This window comes from Macaca thibetana, chromosome 9, assembly GCF_024542745.1.
Source record: "Macaca thibetana thibetana isolate TM-01 chromosome 9, ASM2454274v1, whole genome shotgun sequence".
NCBI classification, from domain to species: domain Eukaryota; kingdom Metazoa; phylum Chordata; class Mammalia; order Primates; family Cercopithecidae; genus Macaca; species Macaca thibetana.
In genome coordinates, this window is record NC_065586.1 from 34,017,724 (window position 1) to 34,035,554 (window position 17,831).

Below are 17,831 nucleotides of genomic sequence, written 5' to 3' on the forward strand. Positions count from 1 at the left end.
CCTATTTCCATGGAGTATTGCAAACTCAGACTCAGTAAGAATTTCATGAAAGCAAAACATGAGGAACTTCAAAGAATTTCGTGCAAGTACAAAATGAAAACCTTCAAATTACCAAACGAAAGGCTGGAATTGATCAAGACTCAGTCAGGTCCTTATACCATGACCCGTCTGTCACTCTCAAATAAGACGTTTCATGCTACCCAACATTTACTTTTAATCTAAATATTTATATTATAGAAGCCATCTGGAGTGCCTTATCCTGAATTCAGTAACTCCTAATTTAAAGAGAAACAGTTCATGATGTGATGTAATTTATGGAGAATACTTAGGAGACCAAGCTATTTAATGAAGGAAGTGGCATCAGCAGAACTATATTCCCACACTCCTATATCTATGTTAAGTATAAAGAATCAAACCTTCTTTACTGATTTCAGTTTTATTCCTTGCTTGTTTCTGCATCTATGTGGCGATGCTGAAAGCATATGTGCTTTCCTGAGAGTAAAAGCCCATTTCCTAAGTAACAGTTGCAACAGCACACAAATAGTGCTGATTATAGACCATGCTCAGTGTGAAGTGCTTTATATGTCACTGACACAGTTAATCCTGGGAAAATCTAATGAGGTAAGTACCATTATTATCCCCATTTTATAGATGAGGAAAGTGAGGCAGAGACTTTACACAGCTGATGGCAGAAGAGCCCAGAAGGAAGAGCACGGTGTGGCTCACGTCTGTAATCCCAGCACTACGGGAGGCTGAGGCAGGTGCATCACTTGAGCCCAGGAGTTTGAGACCAGCCTGGGCAACACAGTGAGACCCCATCTCTACAAAAAATAAATAAAAGTAGTTGGGCGTCATGTCATATGCCTGTAGTCCCAGCTACTCAGGAAGCTGAGGTGGGAGGATTGCTTAAGCCCAGGAGGTTGAGGCTGTAATGAGTCCAAATCATACTCCAGCCAGCCTAGGTGACAGAGTGAGATCCTGTCTCAAAAAAAAAAAAAAAAAAAAGAAGAGCCCAGGATCAAACAAGCATTCTGGCTCCGTAGTTCATTCTCTTGTACATTGCACTCAACTGCTTCTTACTGTATAGCAGAATTGTTGGTGGAAGTAGGAGTTATCAGAGGGTAGCAGTGTCTTAAAGAATTGAGAATAGCTGCTGGCGGACATTTGATTGGTAACATCTCTTTAACTAGATGTATAACAAAATGAAAGGCAGAAGAGCTAATTGAGCACCACTGGAGAATACTGCTCGTTACTTAATTTCACAAAATATTGTGGAAATTATTTGACCAGCGTCTAGTACTCCAAAATGTACACAATCTTGATCAAAAGACAATGATTCCCTCTGGGCTCTTCTGTGCACAATTCATTATACAGATGGTCCTGGACTTGCTATGACTCAACTTAAGATTTTTCAACTTTAGATAGTGCAAAAGTGCTAACTATTCAGCAGAAACCATACCTTAACTACCCACACAACCAATCTGTTTTTCACTTTTAGTACAGTACTCAATAAATTGTACAAGATATCCAACACTTTGTTATAAAATAGGTTTTGTGTTAGAATAGAGGATTTTGTCCAACTGTAGGCTGATGTAAGTGTTCTGAGCATGTTTAAGATAGGCTAGGCTAACCCATGATGTTTGGTAGGTGAGGTGTATTCAATGCATTTCCAACATGTTATTTTCAACTTATAATGAGTTTATCAGGACAGAACACCATTGAAAGTTGAGGAGCATCTGTATTCAGAATGGTTTTTGGCTTCATGAAATAGAAACCTGATTGCAGGTAACTTAAGTAACAAATTCACTTTTCGCAGGTGACGAGAACTAGAAGAGCTGTTCACAGGACCAGACTGCTACCCTCTTCCTTCATGGAGTCTATACCTTTAGAATCAGGGAAAATGGCAAAGGACAAAAGGAGTCAGTCCCATTGCACTCAGGAAAAGACTAGCTTTATAGAAAGTCCCTACTCTAGGTCTGTTCCTCACTTAGGAGTCAGAACTATGTCACATGGTCACCTCTTAATGCAAGGGAGCCTGGGAAACTTTTAGCTAGGCACTCTGCTAGCCAGAAAAAAACTGGGATTTTTTTTTTTTTTTTTTAAGAGACAGAATCTTGTTCTGTTGCCCAGACTGGAGTGCAGCGGCACAATCGTAGCTCACTGCAGCCTCAGATTCCTAGGTTCAAGTGATCCTCCTGCCCTGGCCTCCTGAGTAGCTGGGACTATAGATGCATGCCACCACGCCTGGCTAATTTATTTTTGTAGAGACGAGGTCTCACTTTGTTGCCTAGGCTGGTCTCAGATGTTGGGCTTCAAGCAATCCTCTTGCCTTCGCTTCCCAAAGTGCTGGGATTACAGGTGTAAGCCACTGTGCCCGGCCTACGCCAACATTTTTGTGAGTTTTAAGCCTTGTTATTCATATCAAACACAAAGATAGGATCTGCTTCTCTTTAGCATCAATCCAACGTGAAAAATCAAAATGTTACCCACGACACTAATAAATAGTAGTAACAATGACACTGTGACTACAGCCTACAGTTCATGTGATAATACAATTAAACAGACATGGGACTATTTCTAGACATAGAATGATGCTATCTTATAAGAAACATTTTATAAGTAATATGTGGAAATCGAGAAAATGTCCCATTTTGACACCAAATTCACTGCATTTAATAAATCATCCCTGGCTATTTCCATGTGGGGCTACCAGATCCATATTTCTGACTATAAGATCAATTAAACTGACTAAGCAGTGAAATGTAGAATACTGCTTCCTCCTCACCGAACAATGAAAATCCCAGAACAGATGCAGGCTACGCATCAGACTGTAAACTGCCTGCATTCCCATGAAATCCAAAAATTTGAATAGTAAAGGTCATTGGACATCAATTGCAAACTTTGGTGGAATTTAGTCAGTTGACAGGAGTTTCTCTATTGTGTCTATTCTTCATTCAGGAAATAATATCTGCGGAGTTCCAAGTTGCATGTTTCCACTTGAATAATTACTCTTCAAAAACGTTAGTATAAGCATATTCCAGATCTTCTTACAGGCGTGTTAGTTCACTGTCTGAATTTGGGGTTACACACATGAAGGCACCATGGAATGCTATTTTCACTGTCTCTGGTTAATGACAATAGAAGTGGGCTGAACTTCATGCACACGTGATGTCCCTGCGGGAGGTGCAGGCCAAAGGCTGCTGAACAGGAACATACAAGAGAACTGCAGAAATTTAACAGAGAAAAGGGATGGGCAAGACCGTGGGGGTCGGCAAACAAACCCAGATGAACCTGCCATAGAGCAGCCACCACCATATTCATGATTTGTGCAAGAGTTTAGATTTAAGAAACATTACTGGCCACATTAAGTTAATGTTGTTCATTTGAATGTAATGGCTTTGCCATTTCATTTGTATTTAATTTGTAAAGATGTTTGGCTTTATGGTTGTATAATGGTTGTCAACAGAAGGAGTTTAGTCCTATTTTATTTTTATACATATTTAAGTAACATTATAATCAAAACAATTTAGTTCAATACTGCAGTAGCAAGAGATTGTCTTTCCTTAAAAAAAAAAAAAAAAAAAAAAAAAAAAGAATTCCTATACTCCTCAAGTCTGAGAAGCACTTTTCTATAGCTTTCTCTGTGACAGGAACAGACAATGGAGGTGACACCATGACATCGAAGCCAAATTCACATTCTGTTAAAGGTAGGTGAAGAAGTGCTTTACAGGTACGATCATTCCCAGCTTTTTGGATTAGTGACATCAATCACTGTTTAATGGACATCTTACTCTCTGCAAAAATAATAATTACAAAAAACTAAAGTTTCCACAGTCCTTTTTCTTAAAAGTATAAATTATGTCTCTCCTGAGTTGGAAGCATCTTACAAATTATCTAGTCTAATCACCCTTCTGGGGCACAAATGCGTAAAAGCATAAGAGGTCTGACAGCTGCTGAGGCTGTGCTTGAGTTAGGCTGAGAGGGGCTTTTGAATACAGCAATGTCTAAGATGTGATTCTGAGTTACTTACTGTTTGGTGTAACTCGTCCTCACGACTAAAGTCTCCTTCAGAATGTTTCGCTGAGTGGATTTTGGCAGAAATTAGGAGGCTGAGTTTCAGTTTGGGGTTAGCACAGTACAGGGTAGAGACTCCAGGTGGGGATGCTGGAGTCCAGACACAGAGGCTATTCTGAGCATGTAAGTGCGACTGAAAATTTGCAGACATTTACATGCAAGATTTAGACTCTTGTAGGGCACTATGATTTAAACTGGGGTTTAAAGCAAACACTTCTGGGCCCCAGGAGCTGGGAAGACAGAAGCCATCTGACTCCTGCCTCTGATGTCATGTGGGACTTCTGAGCTGTGTAAAAAACTGCTACGAGGAAGTCTACTATTTTTCAGGTTTTCAAACTGGATGTGGAAGGTGCTGAAAATGATGAGTGTTTTTATCAATGATCAATAATATGTCAACTAATTTTTTTTTCACTTCCTCCAAAAGTTACTAACTGACAACACCAGTGTTCTGGTGTCCTTTCTCCCAAGAAAAAAATTCCAATGGGACATTCATGACCTTCAAATGCTGTGTGACCTTCTATAAGCAGCATTCACAAGTATGGCAGAAACCAAGTAAAAGCTTTTAAAGAAAATGTCACTGTCACTGATAATAATTTTATTCTTTGGATCCTGACATATCTGTGGTTAGATAATAAGCAAGTGAACCTTCTAGGTGATCACACCAAAGGGGTCTAAATAAACCATATACCTCCTATGTTAACTTATGTTATTCAGTCATTATAGTCAATATCAAACAGATTTACAGATTTTCATAAGACCATAAGGAAAACCTAAAACCCAACAAAAGGAAAACAAAACAAAAAACAAACAAACAAAATACTCTGGCTATAGCATTTCACCTTAAGATCTGGCTTCACATTTGCTATTTTTAAAAATACTTCCTCCTGGGTTTGCCTGAGAGTTACCTGTTGCATCTGCAAACCTCTATCAAAAACAGCTGGAAGTAGCTAAAATAGAAACCGGGTGTAAAACACAGCAACCAATAACACATGGATACTATGGATGAAGTAATTCCAGTACGTCTCTAGCCTTGCGAGGGTTCTTACAGTGCCATCCCCAGGACCAATGGTACCAGCATCAAACCTGGACTTGTGTAAGAAATGAAAATTCTTGGGCTCAACCTCAGACCTACTGAATCAAAATTTGGGGAGAGTCCATCAATGCGCATTTTAAGAAGCCCTCCAGGAGATTCTGACACACACTAAAGCTAAAGCACTAAAGCTTGAGAGCCCCTGGTTTTAATGAAACCTGATATTCATAATGTTCAAAGTCCAGTTCCTAAATAGAGCAACACTTATTAGAAATAATTATAAGAGACGATGGGCTGAGTGTATCATTTATGACAACAACATGCATATATATGTCTGATATAAAAAGAAATTATTTGTGAACTAAACTCCTCATGGTGCTTGAACATACAAACAAAAGAGCGGGAAAAGATCTATTTAAAATTGCTTCAGTTAAAATTTCAAATAAATATATAGCCATTAAAACACAATTAACAGATAAATAAATACTCAAGCTGAGGGATACCCCAAATGCCCTGACATGATCGTTACGCATTCTATGCATGTAAATACTACATGTATCCCATCAACATGTAAAATACTATGTGTCAATTAAAGAATACAGTTAACATTGCACTCCTGTGTGCTACACTGATATACATAATTCAGACCTGTGGTCTATGGCTGTTAATAAGTAATCTGTTATACTACACTATTCTTCTCATTTACCAATTCTTTCATAATATAAAGTTATGCCGCCTAAAAAAAAGTGATCCATCTAAATCATAATTGGAACAAATCACGTCATTCCTCATCTACTTAACTGCCACACCTAGAGGCTCTCCTAGCCATAAAAGGACGTATTACTTAAGTACAAGAGTCATAATTTTAAGTTGGGCTTTTTATTTGAGTTATAAACTAGAGGTTGGTTCTCAGGTATAAAACCATCTTAGGAAAAAATGAAATATGTTGGAATCATTAGAAAAGCCATCAAAACCTCTGCTGATCCTTCCATTAGGTTTCAATTTGTGTAAACTCAATACTTTTAGACACAACAGCTTTTTAAAGGCCATTAATAAAAGGCAATTCTGGTTTGAGGATTGATGAACGGTCTACTCCCTTGTCAGAAGCTATATAAAAGTTGATTTGGAAGCAATACCATGACTGCCCCTGGCGCCTACCTGTCTACAGGTGAGGGTTTGGAATTCCGCGGCTTCTTGACTTGGGCATACAAAGCATCCATCATGTGCCCTTCTCGTGGGCTCTGAGGTCTAGCGTTGAGAGCCATGGAAGCTTCATAAGAAGAAACTCCCCCATACATCAATTCATCATCACAGCCAAACGTCCGATGAAAATCTTGGATTTCAGCATAGTCACGCTCTCGAGCTTGTCGTTCCCTAAATTCTCGAGTTTTGGCTTGAATCCTATGAAATCAGAACAAAGCTGAAATAAGAGAAACCTTTCCTTTTCGAGGAACTGCATATAGAAACATTCATTAAAATATGTTGTAAAATGTATTTTATTTCATGCAGTTATAGAAGATCAGCGGTGTAAATGATAGGTCATACACATTGTAGATTGCTAAGTAATGCTATGGATGCTCAAAAAGAATAATTTTAGATACCCTTTGTTCATGTCAACAAGATTGCAGTCATAATTTAAATCTTCTTTTTTTTTTTGAGACAGAGTCTCACTCTGTTCCCCAGGCTGGAGTGCAGTGGCCTGAGATCTTGGCTCACTGCAACCTCCGCCTCCCAGGTTCAAGCGATTCTTGTGCCCTAGCCTGCCAAGTAGCAGGGATTACAGGTGTGCACCACCATGCCTGGCTAATTTTTGTATTTTCAGTAGAGATGGGGTTTCACCATGTTGGCCAGGCTGGTCTCAAACTCCTGACCTCAAGTGATCCTCCCGCCTCAGCCTCCCAAAGTGCTGGGATTACAAGTGTGAGCCACCGTGCCTAGCCATAATTTAAATCTTAAGTTTAAATTTTCACTTATTAACTAGCTTTAAAAACTCACAAGGGGCCAGGCGCGGTGGCTCATGCCTGTAATCCCAGCACTTTGGGAGGCCTAGATGGGCGGATCACGAGGTCAGGAGATCGAGACCATCCTGGCTAACACGGTGAAACCCTGTCTCTACTAAAAATACAAAAAAGTAGCCGGGCGTAGTGGTGGGCGCCTGTAGTCCCAGCTACTCGGGAGGCTGAGGCAGGAGAATGGCGTGAACCCGGGAGGCGGAGCTTGCAGTGAGCCAAGATCGCGCCACTGCACTCCAGCCTGGGAGACAGCGCGAGACTCCATCTCATAAAAAAAAAAAAAAAAAAAAAAAACTCACAAGGAACAGATCATTTCTGGCATCTACTTGGATATTACTCATGAATTTGTTTAAGGCAAGAAATAATTTTTTAAAAGTTACATACACTTTGTATATGAAAATGTTTATATGTAATATATATATATCTTACTCATTATTAATACACCATAAACATTCAACATACTACAAAGCTTAAACATGAATCTACACTATAACTCTTCATTACTGGCAAAAGAGGATCTCAGCTTAATGACATCGACTCTGTCATTTTATGGGATGCATACAGAAATGGGGAATCCTTAAATTAAGGAGTAGAAGGCATGTATCCAATCGAATTCTGAAGTAAAACTTGCCTACATTACAACTAAGAAACAAACCTAAATGTTCACCTTTACTGAAGCTACATTTAGTTTACTATGATTTTACTAAACTATTTGGTACAACATCCTTTTCAACTTATAATATATTGACATAATTTATACCCTAAGTCAATCTTAGTTACCTGGAAATAATTTTTAAACCCTCAATAGATTTTAATGGAAAAAAATCTCCTTTATATACTTACAAATTTAAATATACATTTAAATGCAGTAAAATCTTACTTCTACAAAGCAATACTTTAGACTGAGTTTAATCTTTTATTGCAGTTATTTCTTTTCATGTTTGAATTAGACCTCTGTTAGCATAAACAATACATAAATACATATTCAAAAAAAATCCAGAAAAGATACCAAAATCAGATAAAGACAGCAGCAAAAAAAAGGAAGAAAGAAAAGAAAGCTATAGGCCAATATTCCTCATGAATATGAAAGCAAAAACCCTTAATGAAATATTAGTAAATGAAATTCAGCAATATACAAAATAAATTATACACCATGACCAAATGGTGTTTACTGCAGAAATTCAAGCCTGGTTCAATATTCAAAAATCAATTACTACAATCCATCATATTAAAGAAGAAAAGTTACATGATTATATCAATTGATGCAGAAGAAGCATTTGACAAAATTCAACACCCATCATGTCAGAAAACCTTCAGAAAACTAGAAATAAAGTGAAACTTCCTAAACTTAAGAGCATCTCCCAGAAGCTGACAGGTTCCATCACGCATAATGGGGAAGACTGAATGCTTTCCCTATAATAAACTGAGGATGTGTGCTCCTACCACTGTAATTCCACATAGTGTTGGAAGTTCTAGGCAATGCAATAAGCCTAGAAAAGGAAATAAAAGTACACAGATTGAAAAGTAAGAAATAAAATGCTTCTTACTTGCAAATGACATGATGATCTACATAGAAAATTCCAAAGAATCTACAAAAATCTCCCAGAACTAAAAAGCAAGTTCAACAAAGTCAGATGATACAAGATTAGCATATAAAAATCCATTGTATTTTCCATATGCTGGCAGTGAACACATAGTCACTGAAATTAAAAATGCAATGCTATTTATAAACCCTAACAAAACACAACACATAGATACACATCTATAAGCCAAACTTTAGTTTATGTAGATCTGTGTAAGATATATACGTTGAAAACTACACAATGCTGCATCAAAAACAATTCAATGTAATAAAATAGTTTTTTCAACCAATGGTGCAGGAGCCATGAGATAGCCATAGGCAAAAAGAAAAGGAAAAATAAATGTCATACCTTACTAAAAAATTAACTCAAAATGGATCACAGGTTTAAATGTAAATGTAAAAGTATAAAATATAAGAAAAAATGTAAGGAATTCTTTAGGAACTAGTGCGTGGTGAAGGGTTTTTAGGACTAATACCAAAATCATTATCCATAAAATTTTAAAAGTATATAAATTGGACATCATCAACATAAAAAAACTTTTCCTCTGTGAAAAGCTCTAATTAGAAGATGAAAAAAATAAGTACAGACTTGAAAAAAATATTTGCAAGACACGTATCTGACAAAGGACTCATATCCAGGAAATATTTTTTAAAATACTCAGTCCCTTTCACTCGGCTCATACCTGTAATCCCAGCACTTTAGGATGCTGATGGGGGCGTGCTGCTTGAGCCCAGGAGTTCGGGACCAGCCTAGGCAACACAGTAAAACCCTGTCTCTACAAAAAATGCAAAAATTAGCTGGGCATGGTGGTGCACGCCTGTAATCCCAGCTACTCAGCTGAGGTGAGAGGATTGCCTGGGCCCTGGAGGCCGAGACTGCAGTGAACCATGATTGTGCCACTGCACTCCAGCCCATGTGACAGAGCAAGATCCTGACTCAAAAAAACAAACAAAAAACAAACAAACAAAAACCTTGAAACCTCAACAATGAGAAAACAATCCAATTAGAAAATGGCAAAAGACACAAAGAGACGTTTCACTGAAGAGGAAATATGGATGACAAGCATGTGAAAAGATGTTCAATACCACCAGCTATTAGGGAAATGCAAGTAAGACCATGATGAGCTATTACTACACACCTGATTGGTTAAAATAAAAAACAGTGACAATACCAAATACAGCCATGGATGTAGGGAAACTGGGCTTCTCATACATTGCAGTTGGAAATTTAAAATGGTACTGTCACCCTGGAAAACAGCCTGGTAGTATGTTTAAAAATTAAACATACACTTATCATACTGTCCAGCAATTGTGCCTCCAGGTACTTATTCCAAAGGTGTGAAAACTTATGTCAAAGCAAAAATCTGTATGCAATTGTTCATTGACAAATATTACCTTATTTGTAATATTTAAATATTGGAAACACCCAAAATAGCCCACAATAGGGGAATAGTTAAAAAAAAAAAAAACTGGGGTGTGTTCATATCACAGAATATTACTCAGCCATACGAATAAACAAACTAGTGATACATATAGCAACTTGAATCTGTCTCAAGGCATTATGTGACGTGAAAAAAAGTCCAGCCAATCTCACAGGTCGTATATGATTTCACTTATATAACATTCTCAAAATGACAAAAGTATGGAGTTGGTGAACAGGTTAGTGATGGCTAGGGGTTAGCTACAGAGGAAGGCCTCTGTGATGAAATAGTTCTGTTTCTTCACTGTAGGAGTGGATACACTAACGTGCACAGGTGCTGACAGAACTACACACACCCTATACCAATGCGAATTTCCTGGTTTTGATGCTGTACTACAGTTATCTAACTTAACCATTGGGGGAAACTGGATGAAGGGTACATAGGACCTCTCTGTACTATATTCATAACTTCCTATGAATCTAAAATTATTACAAACTTAAAAGTTTTTTTAAAGACAGAAAATTGTCACATAGCATTATAAGCAAACTTTGCATTTTCCTTGTTTCTTTCTTGTATCTAGCGTATCACCATCACCCCACTCTTGTTTTCCAATTTTGAATACAGGAAATCAAATTTGTCTGATTTTTCTTCTCTCCCAGCTACAAAAAGTACATAAATTCACCTAGCTCAGTGTTTCTCAACAGGACCCCCATGACATTTGAGAAGGGGCTATTTGTCATCACGCAGGACTTTTACCAGAACTGGTCACAGCCACATGTAATGCAGCAGTGTCCCCCAGCCACTAGGGCAACCAAAACTGCTTCTCATGTTCCCCAAAACACCCTAGGAGAACCTTATTTCCTGAGGTGACAATCAATGACTTTCTTACCTCATAAGCGAATATTAGAAAGTTAGAAACTTTTATCAGGACTGTTCTAGATTCTAACAACTCTGAGACTGTAAGTTCTACAGACAGAATACTGACAGGAGAAATGGCAACTCAAATTCTAATGTCAAATTTAGCTAAAATTCTACTAGACATTTTTTAAAGTTTTACTCCATTTATCCATTTAAGAGCAATTAAAGATGCTATTTAATTATGCTATTTAACAATGACAGTTAAGGACGCTATTATAAAAGCTGGTTACTACTAAATGCTAGCTCCCCATAATGGAAAGTTGATAGGAGTTAGGAGATAATTTTATTATTTGCACCATAATATCTTTTTGACTCTGGATTTGGCCAGAAATCACTAGCAGAAAGAAGAAAATGAGTTCTTTCTTACATTCAATGGGATATTAGTTTTAAACTCAATTATGTTCGCTTATCTGACAACCCACTATACCATGATATTTGGTCACCATTCGTCAATCACTTAATCATAGGTAATATCCAGGGTGACTAGGCATTCACTTAAGTCTTGAAGTTTGGCAAACTGAAGAAATTTGAAGGAACACAACAGACCTAAGTATAATTATATAAATATAAAGCTGAAATTTCTGAATTTGAAGAACCTTCAAAAATCAAAGAGAATGACTCAGACTGATTTATTAATGACTAAACTCTATGATACATGAAGCTCAATTCATTAAAAGTGAAAAATCCAGCTTACCTATGTCAGAAAATGCATGCCTCTTAAGAAAGAAAGCTATCAGAAAGAGAATAGGAACACACTCTTTTCAAGGGAGGCATAAACCTAAATAATCTCCCCAAACTTCTTGTACATCAGTTTCATTATATTACTGATGGGTCCTGGATTTGAATGTTCTTTTGTTCCAAAAGACACAAAATAATATTAATTAGTGGTCAATTTATAACAAGTCAGTCTCTCAAAAGAAGTGCTCAGCAGCATGAAGTACTATTTATAAAGCCCAGATCTCAACTGCCTTCTTTTACCCAAATTTGTACATTATGACTAATCACCACCAGTCATTGAGTCTAATAAATGTTAAAGCCCCATCTGTAATACCTTCCAGAAGCACTGATTTTTTTCCTCAAGGCTCCAATAATGAAGGAATTGTATTCATATTGCTTATCTTGTCATTACCAATAATGTCATCCCCAAAGTTCTAAAACCTGTATCACTGCTTTCCAATGTGGCAGCTTACACTGGTGATGAAAACCTTAGAATAAAAGTATAGCATACGTGTGGTCCACCAGGTAGAACCACTGCCGCAAAAGGCTAACAGATCTGGTCAGTAGCCTGAACTAATGTGCATTCTCAAGTTCATTCTAGAAATTAATGCTAATAAGGCTTGCTGTACAAATAGCACTTTAGAGTAGACTTTTGAAACTAGGCATGCACTGTGATTTTCATAAATTTTAGTGGCGATTCACAAGCAAAATTAACAAAAGACACAACTGAATTTATTATATTCTTTGATATTTGAATGTCTTGTTACAAAGTGAGAAAATGAACTTTCTAACACAACCAAAAGGTTATATTTGCATGTTATGTATTTCCACTCTGTGGAGAAATGTATTCCAGTAAGAAAATATTTGGCTCAGGGAAAAAAACATGTTTGGTGTCCTCATAAAAATAACATGACTTCTTAAGGAAACTTTGAAAAGACAGTGAGTATCTTGCAGTTGCGCCCTTAATGGATCCAGATGGCCAGGGCTATAAAAGCATACCCCCTTTGCTCTTTTATTGTGACCCTGAGGTCACAAATTATCTCCAAGATGTAAGAGTCACTCATTTTTCTCAACAGTCAGATTGTTGTTCAGCATTCTCTATCCCATTTATCTCAGGCCAAACCTCAACAATGACAGAAGCAACTGATTAGTCCAAAACCCAGCAAAAGACATAAATGTCTTCTGCTTTAAACATTTCAGTAAGTCCTTCCTAGTTCTAAAAAGAACTATTCTGAGGTTCAGATTATCACAGGCAGTTGTACCACCTGACATTGATGGATAACATTTATACTGTTTCCTATCCTTGAAAATTGAAAAAAAAAAATCAAACAATTAAAATCTTTTATCAAGACATTTTTAACTTAATAAAGAACTTATCATTTCAACTTGTTATGTTCAAGCATAAATACATCTTTCCTTTTTGTAAAAAAAAAAAAAAAAAGTCTTCCATTATGATAATGAAATTGCCTTGATCCTGCATAGAGAATAATACACAAAATAATGTAATATACTAAATAAAGTAATAAGGTTAATTTCTTTCCTGCTGTCACTAATATTCATGCTAACAGTCTCTCTTCAGCTTGACATCAATTAATGATTTTAATTCCAGGCTCTTGTCACAGTGTTCACTCCCCTTTTCTCTAATTAAAATGGATGACGCTCGATGCAGATAAAACACACAAGGCTTCTGTTTTTGTAACATTTCTATTCATTAGTATTTTTGCTTTTACAATAAATGGCTTTTAGCACTAATTGCAGTAGAATAAGATGAAAGGAACTTTTTATGAACATAAAGTATAGTCTTTATATATCCAGAAAAGGTACCAGGTATGGGAATCACCACCGAAGTGACCAAACTCCTTAGGATAGAAAACCACTGGTGTCCTTAAACCTGCCAGTTACATACCAAATACCTCTATTTCCAAAGCTATGATGCTTCAAGACATCTCTTTTTTCATGGTGTATTTTTTTTAAAGACTACAAAAAAAAAGAGAAACTCTTAATGATTTTTAATAAAAAAAGTTGTTAATGTCTACAGAAGATAGAATATACTAATATTAGTTTAACAGAAAAAATGTTTTTAATAAATTTCAGATTGCTACATATCAGATAGTTGTTGACTATCTTCAAAACAATGTTCAGGATCTCGGAATCAACTCTTTTGGGAAACATTTTACCCCCAACTTACTGCACTGCCATCCAGAAGCCTCATTCTGGGAACAACAGTTCATGGATCTTTTCCCAACAGTATTTCTTCTCTCAAAAAGTCATTATTATAGAAATTGATCAAATAAAGAAAACCCAAATTCATTGCAAAAGGAAATTTATGCTACAAAACAACTGGAAGGAACAGTTTGTTGCAAAAGCAGTTATAGTCCACTGATGGAAGGCTTTATTTGGCCCTCAGAGTACTTAGCAGATGGCAGACTTCAAAAATACTGCAGCTCAACTCATGCATCCTTTGGGTGATCCTCCCCCTGCCAGGTGAATCTAACAACTGGCCCCTAACAGTAGGTAAGCTGCCAGTTTGGTGCCAATGCTGAATTCCCAAAAGAGAGAAACTAATCCACTACATTTCTTACTCTGATAACAGTTCCAAATTTTAAGTGGGATTTTAATATCTTTGTCATATTTGGGTAAAAGCTGATTGAGAAGAAAGGACTTCCATATGCCAAATGGGTCCCAAAAAAACTTTTCTTGAGTGAAAACAACTGTTTTAAAGGTACACTTCCAATTCCAGAGGAGAATTGGAATTCCAGGAAGAATTCAGCAAGTTGCTGAAATACACAGTGGTTCCCTAGAACAGGTGAGAGGGAAAATTAACTTGCATCCCTCAATGCTAAAATGAGATGAAACCGGTTTTAAAATACAAAATGGTTAGAAGTTGAAAAAGAGATAAAAGAAAGCATTAACAGGGAGACTACTAACCATTAACACAATCACAAACTGTGAAGAATCCAGGCAGTTAAAAGACTGTCCACCTTCCATAAACTTTGTGCTTAGTGGGAGGGAGACTGAACGTGAGGGTGGAATTTTTCTAGTTTGCTAAATTATACATATTCTTGGGAACAAGACCTAGCTCCCAAACTGCCATCTCTATGAAGCAATCACTACTAACTCCAGCCCCACTGATCGTTCCCTGCCCAAAACTCTGTAATCATCTATTTTAACAATTGATTATATGATCTTTTCCCCCCTGCCCAGAGACAGGGGTCTTACTCTGTTGCCCAGGCCGGAGTGTAGTAGTATAATCACAGCTCATTTCATCACTGAACTCCTGGGCTCAAGCCATCCTCCCACACGAGCCTCCTGAGTATCTGGGACTACAGGTGCACACCACCATGCCCCACTAATTAAAAAAAATTTTTTTAGAGATAGAGTCTTGCTATGTTGCCCAGGCTGATCTCGAACTCCTGGCCTCAAGTGATCCTCCCACCTCAGCCTTCTGATGTAAAAAAAATCAGCTTTACATCAATTTTTTAATGTTAATGCGTTTACATCTTTTTCTCTTAACAAAGGTAAGGGATCCCTGAGAGAGGAAACAACATTATTAAAATAATAATTTTAAAAAGACTTATACTATCTGATATGGGTTGGCTGTGTCCCCACCCAAATCTCATCATGAATTGTAGTTCCCATAATCCCCACGTGTCATGGGAGGGACTAGGTGGAGATAACTGAATCATGGGGGCAGTTTCCCCTCCTGTTCCTTGTGATGGTGAGTTAGTTCTTACAAAATCTGATGGTTTTATAAGGGGCTTCCCCCTTTGCTGGGCTCTCATTCTTCTCTTTCCTGCCACCATGTGAAGAAGGACGTGTTTGCTTCCTCTTCTGCCATGCTTTTAAGTTTCCCGAGACCTCCCTAGCCCTATGGAACTGTGAGTCAATTAGACGTCTTTCCTTTATAAATTACCCAGTCTCGGGTCTCAAGTATGTCCTTATAGCAGCATGAGAATAGACTAATATACTGTCTGATACACTTAATATATTGTGAAACAACAAGGATCGTTGTCTTATACTGACTAATAAAACATTAGAATAATATTTCCCTAACCAACAGACACAAAGACATCTCAATAGATACTCACTCAAGTCATGTTCAGGCTTTCATGGGTATTAAAGCACCTACAATTATTGCCAATGCAGAGAGATGCTCTTAAGCCAAATACATCTAGGACAGCTCTCATCAGAAATCAAACTGCATTTTCCTACTTCATTTGCAGTATCTGTCAATAAAATCAGTTTCAAATATATAGTATGCCTAAGGCTTAATTTTCCTCAAGTATTCATCTATATTTTTTCCTTATTTATTTATTTACTTTCTTTTAGAGACAGGCTCTCACTCTGTCGCACAAGCTGGGGTGCAGTGGCACAACCACAGCAGCTCACTGCAGCCTCGAACTCCTGGGCTGAAGTGATGCTCTTGCCAAAGTGTTAGGATTACAAAGTGTTAGGATTACAGGTGTTACAGGTGTGAGCCAACACACCCAGTCAAGTATTTATCTAAGTAGTTACATTCTACAAAGCAGGTTAACAGATTCTTAAAAATTCTTATTTACCTGTGCAATAAAAATTAAAAAAACAAACTTGAAACTATTGATTAGAATTGACTTTTCTAAAGGATTCACGAGGTCAACGAAACATGAAAAATGATGCTACAGGATAGAAAAAATGTTTCCCATAAAAGGTTAATTTTTAAAAGGCAATCTTTGCATGACAATAAGTGATCTAAATGCAAAGATTCTTGTTAGGAAAACAAACATGTATCGTCTGCTGAAAAGGATCCTACCAACTGAGATGACAAAAAACGTCTCTCAAAAGTTCAAGTAATTATTTGAAGCAGGTATTACTGAGAGCAGTTGGTAAAACTAAAAAGAGAGGAAAAGGCATGCAGAAGATCCACATAAACTCGCAAAATGACACACCAAGAATGGGGAGTATCCCACTGAAGGACACAGAGAGTTCAATGGTCTAGTACTGAAAACACAAGGCTTGGAAAGATGATTGAAACATTGAATAATGGAAAGTTTCAGATCATCTATTTCCTAAGGAGATTTATAAATATTCCTTCTATACTAGGAGGATTTCATAAGAAATTAATTAACTTTTACATATTTCCACTAGAAGCATTCAGTATCCCTGGAAATGTTCCCAAGCACAACTTACTATGTAGATATAGATAATAATATTGTAATAGCTTTCAATGGCTGAATAACTACAAAATACAAGCCAGCTAACATTATAAACCTCATTTAATAGAATGAATAACATGAGGAGAATATTATTTGAGAGTTGGGAAATTTGGCCAGATATCACAACTAATATTTTATGTTTCAAAACATCTTTCCTTCTTTCTGTCCCTCTTTCCCATTTGTCTGTTCACACAGACCTGACCGTGATCCAGAAAACATTTAACATGGTTTTCTAAGAACACATAAAAATGCAAAATAAAAATGAAAATAGATGTCAACTTCTTAAAAGTACGTATGTGTGGAAAATGTGTACTTTATAGGAAAAAAATGATTAGAATGGCACAGACCAGTATGTTAACAGTGTGTTAATACAGATAATTTTTTGTTGTTGTTGATTGTAATTTTATGAGTTTCTCCCAAATTTTTCTGTAGTTTTCAGTGTTAGAATAAACTTAGAACTAGAGCTTAAAAAGGTAAATGTTTTAAACAAGTGAGAAAGGTGGGAAAGAGAAAACCGAAAAAGAAGGAGCAGTGGTAAGCACATACTTTCATAAGTCCACAAAACAGAAGCCAGAAAGTAGAGACAGGTTACAACACTGCTTTAAACTTGCTCACAGGTCTATAAAACAATCAACTCTGGTTTCTACAGCCAGTTAGAGGAGTAAGCTGGACACGGCTGAGCCAGGAGTCAACGGTCTTCACTTGCCCTCGGTATTTCCCCAGTGACTCAGAATGTTGTGGGATGTCAGTATTCCAGGAAAAGCAAAAAGTGAGGGGTTGAGAGGATGTTTTGAGAAGAAATAAGTTTGGAGAATGGTGACTCTCTGTTCCTATCTTGGTGACTCATAATGTACATGAACTTGGTAGAATTTTGAGAAATAACAG

The 17,831-nt window shown here is 37.1% G+C and overlaps 1 protein-coding gene across 23 annotated transcripts in view; it reads right to left on the bottom strand.

The window, feature by feature from the left end:
- PARD3 (par-3 family cell polarity regulator) overlaps positions 1-17,831 on the bottom strand; it is a 717,622-nt gene that overhangs the window by 153,677 nt on the left and 546,114 nt on the right. For all 23 annotated transcript variants that reach the window (XM_050804766.1, XM_050804769.1, XM_050804770.1 and 20 more), the window contains one exon: positions 6,263-6,505. In XM_050804766.1, the coding sequence (XP_050660723.1) occupies positions 6,263-6,505 (243 nt within the window). The remainder of the gene's footprint in view (positions 1-6,262; positions 6,506-17,831) is intronic.